Source organism: Trachinotus anak, unplaced genomic scaffold (genome assembly GCF_046630095.1).
Source record: "Trachinotus anak isolate AG129_WGS33_773 ecotype Australia unplaced genomic scaffold, CSIRO_AGI_Tana_v1 ptg000018l, whole genome shotgun sequence".
Classification (NCBI taxonomy): Eukaryota; Metazoa; Chordata; class Actinopteri; order Carangiformes; family Carangidae; genus Trachinotus; species Trachinotus anak.
In genome coordinates, this window is record NW_027273869.1 from 14,078,510 (window position 1) to 14,088,825 (window position 10,316).

Consider the following 10,316-nt stretch of genomic DNA (forward strand, 5'->3'; position numbering starts at 1 on the left):
AAATAAAACAGAGAAAAGTATAGTTGTACACTGAGAACTGCCCCAGGTTCAGTCAAAGGGTGGTGGAGAACACAAACATTTTTTGATCTGGTTTTAAAGTTGAGGCAAGTCATCTTCTGTCTCCTGAAAGTTTACTCCAGCGCTGAGGTTTATGGTAGGATATGCTGCTCGTCCATGTTTAGTTTGGACAATGGGAACAGTTAGCAGAACGCTATCTGATGATCCAGTTGACTGAAAGGACAATCAGAGATGTGTGTTGTTCCATTTTTTCAGGTATGGCAAACCAAATAGAACTGAATAGGCCTGCAGCACACCACACTTTATCGCTTGGATGTGTTATAAAGTAGAATTTCCACAGTTGGCTAAACAGCTCCTACTAATAATTACAACAAAAGCAGTGTATCCTACCTCCACAATCCAACTTTTTTCAACAAAGATTATGTGAGTTTTTATTCGTTTTCTTTGTTGTTGTTGTCTTCTTTTGTTTCCTTTTCTTCCCCCCCCCCCCCCCCCCCCCCCCCCCCCTCCTGCTTCCCGTATTTCCCACAGCCCCTGAAGGCAGCGCGGCTTCACGCTGTGTACCCACTGTTTATTTTCAGAGCGGTGACGTGAACGCTGCACTCCTCCTATATGAGGCCCGTCAGACGGAGGCAGGCCCGGGGATTGGTGGGCTGTTGTTGCTGTAGCAGCTTGTGTCGACGCTGTGGGGAGGGAGGGGGCGCTATAAAAACCCGCTCCCCCGGTCGGAGAGCTTCACTCTGGAGGAGGAAAGTAAGCAGGGAGGGTTGGTCAACGTGGCACCAAGGGACCCCCCCCCAACCCCCTGTATTTACCAACAACAGGCGCCTGTTTCCCAACACTGTACCGTCCTAGCGAACGGACTCTCTCTGCAAAAAAAAAAAAAAAGCTTCCCTCTACCTCGACTAATAAATGCCAAGAGAAACAACACAAGCGCCAACAAGCAAGGACCGCTGCTCTGAAGTGGAGAGAAAGACGAAGAGTCGGACAGACACATAAGAGAGAAAAAGAAAAACCCAACAAAAGCGCACGGATCGTCGCCGTCGCCTTTCTCAATGCATACCCTTTGTGCCCGGGGAACGATGAAACCAGAGATCAACGCCGCCGTCGGATTTCTGTCGAGATTTCTGAGGGTAAAAGGACACGTAAACGATCGACAGGTCCAAACATTCAGCCAAAGCTTACAGGACATTTTGGCAGGTAAGGAAACCAGAATATTCTCCATTTGCGCCCACACGACACGGCTGTAAACGCCTCACATTACACACCGCGGCCCCGCAGGTTAAATCTGGGTTTTTGTTTGACGGATAACTCCTTAAATTCGGCCGGTAATGTGTTCAGAAGGATTCAGAAGAAGCCTTTCTTTGTTCTCCGAAGTATCACTATCTGGCGCCGCCACCGCGCACCGCCGTTTGCGCACGTCGGAGAGGGAGAAAAACGACACAAAGTATAAACACGCTGTGTGATCGAAGACCATCGGCCGACGGCAAAAAGCGACAGAACCCGGCATTTGAAACAAAGAAACAATATATTGTGTTTTAAGATGAATTCGCCACTTTGTTCGGAAGAAGGAGGAAAAAAAAAACGAGTATGAGGGGGTGGAAGGAGACGCTTGGCTCAAACAAGGAAGTGCGCTTCGGTCGATAGAGCTCTCAAAGAATGGAGAAAAACAGCCCCCAGTGAGTTGGTAGAGGCCGTTCAATTACGTAATGCATCGGGCTAAATAGGTTAATAATGAAAACACGTCCACTGTCAGACCAGACTTTAACATAATCAGTTAAAACGCGTTTTTTTTTTTTTTTTAATTTTTCATACAGAAGCTCCATTTGAAAACGTCACATTTTCAACTTTTTTTTGTGTTTCGACGACGATTGTATAATCATGTCCTACACGATTTGATACCCTTTCTGAGATTTCTGTCGTTTCACGGTGAATTCCGTTTTTTTTTTTTTTTTTTGTTTTGTGTTTTACCGCATCATCCATTCATTAAAAGAGCTCACACACAATACACCGACTGGCAACAATGAACGGAAGTGTAATCAAATCACTTTCTCTCCCTTCATTTCCCAGGAAATCAAGCTGCAGTTTCACCCTCAGGTTTAATTTGAATATTAGTTAGTATTATGGGAGTTTTTACAGATTAGTGCTGCTTGGAGGATTGTGTCTCATTTCCTGCTGTAAACACATTCCAGTCTCAGGGCTCTAAAGCTGCCATACATCTGCCTGGCTTCATCCACAACAGCAGATGACCTACATTTCCAACACAAGGGCCTCACTCATTCAAAAACACGCCTTAGTTTGCAAGTATTTGTTTTTCAGGAAGATATCTATTATATAAGAAAAGTAAATAGATAAGATCCTCAGCGAAAATACAAGATCTGTGCAAATTGTGTCATTTTTGTAAAGAGCGTAAATTCAAAGATTTCTGTTTACAAAGAGAAGTTTTCTCAAAGGAACAATAAAGTTTTACAAGGAACCTCAAACTCACCATTTGGTGATTGTTGGTGGCTTACTGTTTGCCTGTGTTAAAAGATTTAGGGTTGAATTTGTGTTTGTGTTTCTTTGAGAAAATTGTGTTTTTGTAAATGAAGCAAATCACAAGCTGCATTTGGTTTAAAAAAACAAAAACAAAACAAAAACATCTGTGAGAGCTGAATTTCGACCGTGGTGTTTGTAAACAGACAAAAGTTGGGAGCTGAATGGAGTCGTCTGGGAGGCCTGTGTGTGGGGGAGGGGATGTTTTTGTGAGAGCCTATAGGAGGACATTAAAGACGGAGGCAGCGCAGCATAATCAGGGAGGAAATGGAGGGGAAATCCACAGTTAACACACCCTGTATTTAGTGGACGTAAACAAGAATTATATCAAAGTGCTATAAATTATAAGGTTTAGTCTGCCATTTTTAAGACTGACCTCTTAAACGGTTGTTGTTTTTGTTGTTGTTGTTGTTGTTAAAGGAAAAACAAAAACAACAACAACAAAAAACATAGCTGATATAATCAAATGCAATGAAAAATTGTGTCCGTTTTGAGCACGAGGCAAGCGTGTGAAAACAAAAGTGAGTGTGTGGTAGTACCCCGTGGGGCTCGCTGCTACTAAACTAGGCCAGCCAGAGCTCTTTTGTGCTTGGAAACATCACAATCACCCACTATTGTGTCTGCGCGTTGAAAAGCTGGGCGCCCGGCTCCTCATGTTTGTGCTGAGCGAAGGGAAGTAGGGAAATTAGACCCAGCGACCAGACCGAAACCGTGATAGTTGTGTAATTGTTCTGAGGTTTCAGTTCTTCCTGTCGTTTGCTCTCCAAGTTAACGGCCTTCAAATGGAAACGATCCAGCGACCCAGAGGCCAGGCCAAAAGCAGCTCGCTTAATGTATTTCTAGTCCTCGAGGTCAGCTCCAGTGAATAAACAACCCACTTTCGTTAAACTCTTTAGGTTAAGCGCACACTTGCATGCTTACTTTTCCGTTTCCCATATCCTCCCCTCCTCCTCCACCTCCTCCTCCTCCTCCCCTGTGTCCTCGTTTTTAAGAATAGGCCCTGCTGAGCTGATCCTTTCCCAGCTGCTCCAGGGTTTGTAGGTAGCTGCCTTTTGTGGCTCAGTCCGAGGCTGAAAGATCATCCAGCCCCTTGTGTTCTTTCACGAGTGCCAGCCCCTCCATTAGCTCAGCAGTATACATCCTTCTGCGATAAGACACAGGGGCAGGGGGAGGGGGGTTATTATCCTTGTAGATGCATACAGGTGGCCTCCGGGCCCTGGCTTGAATGCTGGCCTACTTCACTTCACCCTGTCTTTCATCGGCCACAATGCAGTTACCATCAATGGGAATTCAATATGGATGAGCCTTGTCGGGGTAAATGAGGGGTAGGTGTGTTCCTCAAAGCAGGGAGGTCGATAAATGAAAAGGTCAGAACAAAAGATTTAAAGTATCGATCGGAAAGTGTTCTTCTATGCCAAAAGTGAACTTGCAGGGAAGGAATGAGCCGTATTTCACTCTCTCGTGCAGCCCAAATCAGACAGTCAACAGTTTAATTTTCCGCTCATCATTTTAACCACTAAAATGCCTGGAGCGTACTGCGAGTGGCGTCACTGTGAATCACTAGTTTCACTGCACGTCCAAAACTGCACGGTCGAGAGAGAGAGAGAGAGAGGAAAAAAACCCCAACAAAAAACAGATCTTCTCCCTTTTTAAGAGGCGGAGCCGTGTCTCAGAAGGCTGGCCGAGACTTCGACGCTTGTGGTGTTTTTGTTCAGCCAGTCGTGGGAGACTTTGTGACACTGACGGCAGCCAGGGGAGGGGTTGTGCAATTCAGTGGCCCTCTTTTTGTCACGTAGACTCAGGGAGGCACTGGCTGCCTGTTTATGGCTGCTTATCAGGCTAGTAACAGGTGGCCATGTTTTTCTTTCCTTTCTTTTGCAACTGCACACAACTACGCCCAAAGTGGACTTATTTACACTTTAGTGTAAATAAGTCCACTTTGTTCAATTTTTGATAAGCTACAGGCTCAATCTGCCTTTTGTAAAACAGCCACAGGAACAGTCTGTTATTACTCAAGAAACACGAGGGATACATTTACATAGCAAGGTAAATGGATTATAAAGATTCTGCTTAATGGATCAAAGATTTCTGAATAGCTATAAATCAGTAGAAAGTTACAGTTATTGCTTTTTGCAAAACAATTTATTTGGTTTTATTTTGACAAGTCAGAGCCCATCTAGTTTTATGACTGCTGAAATCACCCTCTGGAAAAAACAGAACATGAGATTAAGATCTGCTTCTCTTAATCATTAAACCTTTACTCTTGTTTAATATTTGGAAACAACCCAAAAGTACACACAGTCAAACCTCAGGCAGGGGGTGTTTGGTTTGAGATTAAGTTTATTGAAACCTTTCAGATCAATTCACAATGATTTTAAAATATTATAAACTAGGATCTGTCACACAGTTCACTTTCAGATAAACTGGGGTTTTGCTTATTTTTTTATAATGTTCCCTTTTTGCATGAGCTGTTTTTACAGCCTTAATATGCCTCTTAAATCACGTGGACTTGCCTAACACAAAGTACAGCCTGTCTGCTTTTGTGTTTTGACCTTTGGTCAACTCCAGTTAACCACAGATCTCTCCTGCACAGCCACAAATGACGTCTGTAGTCACATATGGCACTTAGTAATTCTTTCTCTCTGGCTCTTCTTCTCTGGGCCTTTATCAGCGCATGTGACGTGATCTTTACCACACTACATATTAGTACAAACAGTCTGATGGTTATCACTCCAAAGCTAAACTGTCTCTCCTCTCTCTCTCTCTCTCTCTCTCTTCTGTGTTCCTGCAGAGCAATATAAGCACCACTGGTTCCCAGACAGGCCCTGCAAGGGTTCAGGTTACCGTTGCATCCGCATCAACCACAAGATGGACCCACTGGTGTGGCAGGCAGGCCAGCGCATTGGCCTGACCATCCAGCAACTCTACCTGCTGCTGCCCAGTGAGCTCACGCTCTGGGTGGACCCCTTCGAGGTGTCCTACCGCATTGGCGAGGACGGCTCCATCTGCGTCCTGTACGAGTCGCAGCCCGGCCCCATAGGAATGCCGGTAACCGCCACCGCCAGCTCCCCCTCAGGAAACAGCGGGTCGGTGAGCCCCATGGTGGACAGTCACATCAGCTGCAAGGAGGAACTGATGGTGCTGGGCAGAACCAGTCCCTCCAAAGCCTACAATATGATGACTGTGTCCAGTTAAAGAGGCACACCGTCACCCCGGCCTACTTTTGTTCAGGGTCACGCCATGCCTGGTCAGATCATGTGACCAGATCAGGGTGAGCCTTTTTAAAGCTAAGAATATGAAATGAAATAGTGAAAGAAGAGAAAAGAAAAAGGAAAAAAAAAAAAAAAACAGAGGATGTGGCCTATCGTCCAGGTGATGGAAACCTTGTAGGTTTGATATTTTTTACCCTCTCTCCCCATTGTCATCTGTTCTGTTGTGTCATTGGATCAGCTGGGCACTCCGTTTTTTTAGGAGAGGCTTTGTGGAAATGGAACTGTTGGGGCAGCTAAACCAACCATCCAAACAGGAACCCCATGGAGACTGGCTCCTCCCCCCCCTCGACTGTAAACAACATGGTGATCAGCTCCATCTCTGAAGGGGCTATCATTGACTTTGCACTTTTCTTACTTGTGGTAACTATGGGTACATGTTCAACACACCACCGCAAAACACCAAAACCTAAATTGTAAGGATTTTTTTTTTTTTTTTTTTTTACCAGGAGCTACCCCTTTGAATTTCAAAATCCAGAGGTTTTTCAATTAGCTTTTTTTTTTTTTTTTCATTTGTTTTGTTTCCTGGCTGGGGAGGAAGTTGACGTTCAGACTGGGCCTTTCACATTCCGAGCTCAAGGTAAAGAAACACCCAATAAGAGCATCTCTATTTTCTATAAAACCCCCTTTTTGGACCACAGGGAATTAGTTTTCTTTATCTTGTAGCTGGAGAAAGGCGTCCAGTCTTAACTTCCCCTCCTCCCCCTTCTACCATCATCACCGAGCCTCAGAAAACCTTCATCTCAACCTCCTCTCGGCCTGTATGTAAGTGCAAGTGGAATGTGTTGTGACACCTGTTACCTATGGATACCAGTGTGTCCCGTTGCACTGTCGCCCTCCCATCACCCATGTATGTGTAGCTTTCTGGGGGAGGGCAGGGGACCTGTCTCCTCCCCCAAATTAATGAATGTTGTTGAAATTCACAATCAAGTTCCTGTGTTGTTAATTTTGCCCCCTTTTCCCCCCACCACTTTGTCACCTCCTGCATCACCAAAATTCAAAGTGTAGCAAAAAGGGGGGGCCTGTTTTTACCCAAAAGTTTGGTCACGTGGCCCTGTTAGAATTGACGTTGAATGCACTTTGACGTGAGATTGTGTGGGATGTGTACTTTTTAGAGAAAATCGCCTGCATTCCATCCATTTGAATGTCATGTTTTCACACCGCTTTTATTACCCTGCCCATTTCTAGCCGTTTGTTCATACTGTAGCTCCCACGTCGGGATAGACTAAATGTCTATTAAAGCGGGAGTGTGCAACTCTGGATTTCAAAAACCTTTTTTTTTTTTTTTTTACACTGTATTTGTGAACATTTCAGAGCTGTTTGATTTTTTTTTTTTTTTTTTTTTTTTTTTTTTAGGTGGAGAGTATTTTTGGTGGTATGTTAGAAACATTCTGTCATCCGTTCATATGGCACTGTTCGCTCTGGCAGGATGCAGAGCTAAGCTGTTTCCCCCCCCCAGACACACACAGATGGTGATTTGTGTTGCTGATAGGAAAAAAAAAAAAAAAAGTTAGTCAGAAAGGTCTGGACTAAGTGATGACTGTGTGAGACTTTGGCCAAAGGGAGGTCTGGAGCACCGACTGTTCAGAGATTAATTTTAACTTGAATTGAAAACAACACCAGGCCTTGTCAGCCTTCTATTTTCACTCGCATTAGCTATTTCCAAGGTCTTGTAAAAGGGAGAGACTTATATCCTTTCGTGTGCATTGGAGGTGCATTGCCTTACAGAGACCTCATTGTCATGAACTATGAGCCATTTGTGATTTTTAAACTTAATATCAGGCTTATGTGAGCGGGCCTGGTGCATTGTGCTGCCTGGACCCACACTGGAGGCGTCCTCTTTCCAGCCTGGCAGCTGCAAACCCCACCCCCGCCCCTCTCGGCGTGGGGGTTAGAGTGCCTCAAGTGCCACATATCACCCCTCAGCTCAGACCTCCTGTTCAGCCAAAAGCAAGCCAGCATGCTGCTAGCTGACCCCCTGTGGATGCAGGTAGACTTAATGTGACACATATCATCATCCATTACTGCGGGGAGCTGGGTAAGGAAGGCAGGGATGGGGAGCTGGTGTGAAAGAAGGCGGGGGGGGACCAGGGCCGGACTCCTTTTTTTTGTCCAGGGCAGCTAAAATCCCTCCAGCCCCCCCCCACCCTCTGGACTTATTCAACATCCCCCAGCCTGACCAGAAGCCCTCGACCCTCCCTCAGCAGTGACGGATAAAAACCAGCACACGCGCTTGGCGTGCTCAAGCTGCACTAGGGGGGCTAGTGAGAGACGAGGAAACATGGATCAAAGATGAAGAATTGAGGGTACTAGGCCATTGTTTTCTGTTTTCATCTCACTGGATTGAGCTGCACTTGATTACTGAGTTTGAGTAGCAACTGTTTACATGCATATGAAAGGATTTGATGGCTGTCTGACGTACCCCCACTTCATTCCTGGTTTTGGGGTTGAGCGGTTCACGGAAAGCCGGACCAGATGCTGGGACGGCTACCGGTGTCGCTCGGGCCTTAGCCGCTGGTCAAATCTGTCGCGGCAGCCGGGTTCGCCACTCATCACCAGACCTATGGGTGTTTAAGCTCCCCTAAGCCTGAGAGGATCATGGGTAATAGAGCTATAGCCTTTGACGCACTGCATCCCCCTAACCTCCCATACCCTCTTCCCCTGCTCTCTGCTGATACTCCCTTCAGCAATCTGTGAAAAGCAGTGGTTCCATGTTGGCCAGATGGAGAGGAGCTCGCTGGGAAGGGAGCCCAGAGCTTTGGTTTCCATGGTGGACACCAGTTTTAAAATCACACTGCTCCATTATAGCTTTTTTTTTTTTTTTTTTGTCATGTGACAAGATGTTTTGAGATTGGTCTATATTTCGGACGCGGGATGATCATCTCGTCTCACTTTTCTCTAGATGTATTTTATGGTCACACTGGTAGATTTTCTCATCTTTCCACTCTGCCATCCACATTTTCTCCTCTTTTATCTTCTTTCTAAGAGGATTTTTAGTCTGGTGATCTAACCCACTTTTAACAGACGTTTGTTTTTAGAACTACCAAAAAAAAAAAAAAAAAAAAAATTCAAAAAATGAAACCCAAATCCCCTTCGACACCTTCTCAACTGAACTACCACCATCCGAAATGGTTTAAGTCCTCAGTAATATTGATTATTTAAATGGCATCCATTCAGCTTGTGCGCACATAGGTTACAGAATTGTCGTGGAGTGCTTTGAGTAGTCAGAGGTAAAAATAGCACATAAAATGCACTAAATATGTCAAGTTGAAGTTGTGTGACATTTTTTTTTGAGACGCGAGGAGTCTCTCCTGGAATGTATTGCCAAACTCAGGCCTCGGACATTCAATAAATACCCTTATGGAAAAGTTGTGCATGTTAAGACATGAAACAGGAAGGGAACAGCAGTTTTGTTGTCGTCGTTGTCGTCAATATTGTCATCGATTAGTTGAATTATTGCCACTTTCACATTTAAGGTGTTTTACATATTGTAGAATGTATTGTATCTGTACAACAAATGGTAGAGTACATAACATTACACATGGGAAGTGCCAATAATTGCTATCCTGAGGTGTTTTTAGATGTATTCCTTTTTTGTATTTCATCTTTTAACATGGATAACGCTTTTCGTAAGTGAAGCCATTTGTGATGGGAGTGTTGGCAAGGACCAAAGTTGTTTTGGTTAAAAAATATTAGTTTCCATGATCTGTAAGTGTAGACGTATCCTTTGTTTTTTTTTGTTTGTTTGTTTTTTTTTTTTCTTTTGTGTTCTTTTCAGTTTTTTTTCCTTTTTTTTTTTCTATTTACGTACAAAACCAGAAAATAGACAAAAAAATCTGAGCTTACCCAAGAAGAAAAGCTGTCTATCTTGTGATCTCATGTCAGTACATCTTTATTGTGTTCAGTTTCTTTTCCTTGGGTATGTTGTGATGAACTGCTGTAAATTTGTACAGTTCATGTAAATTGATTGTGCGGAAGTTGTACAGATTTCTATATTTTGGAAGAAAAGTTTTTTTTTTTCTCTGTAATAAAAGATTTCCTATCTTGGCATCATATTCCCTTTTGAGCTGTGTCATTATTTACTATTCAGTTTTAAAAGTCTGAGATTTACAGTCCCACAGAAAAGGAAAGTTAGCTGAAGCTGGATCATAGATTTATCTTGTTTGTTAAGAGCCACACAAACCTAAACCCCGATGGCCCAGATTGGAATTTGACCTCTCAGTCTCAGAGGACTGAGTGGACCATCTGTGTCCAGAGGACTGGAGAGGAGATCCAGTCGGCAGTTCTCCTGCCTCACTTACATTTGTCCCTTTCTTTGGACAGTAAACTGCACTTCATGTATAAAGGGATTTCAGATATAAGCACATTATCCTACCACACAGCTGACACTAGCTTGCTGCTAAATTTGATTTAAAAAAAAAAAAAAAAAAACGAATAGGGCTCAGACAGTGCCATAATTTTGTGTTTAAACCTGCGAAGTGAGAAAATCTGCTT

The 10,316-nt window shown here is 44.0% G+C and overlaps 1 protein-coding gene across 1 annotated transcript; it reads left to right on the forward strand.

The window, feature by feature from the left end:
- The first annotated feature begins 755 nt into the window (after window positions 1-755).
- On the forward strand, window positions 756-9,877 carry btg1 (B-cell translocation gene 1, anti-proliferative). The gene is made up of 2 exons (XM_071501723.1): window positions 756-1,218; window positions 5,345-9,877. Exons 1-2 carry the CDS (start codon window positions 1,074-1,076, stop codon window positions 5,746-5,748), a joined length of 549 nt encoding a protein of 182 aa, XP_071357824.1. The 5' UTR covers window positions 756-1,073; the 3' UTR covers window positions 5,749-9,877.
- Window positions 9,878-10,316: the final 439 nt, after the last annotated feature.

Excerpts from the sequence above, each read along its gene's own strand:
- btg1 (XM_071501723.1), top strand. The coding sequence starts at position 1,074 with ATGCATACCCTTTGTGCCCGGGGAACGATGAAACCAGAGATCAACGCC. Across the intron at positions 1,219-5,344 it reads CTTACAGGACATTTTGGCAG|AGCAATATAAGCACCACTGG; the intron begins GTAAGGAAACCA and ends GTGTTCCTGCAG.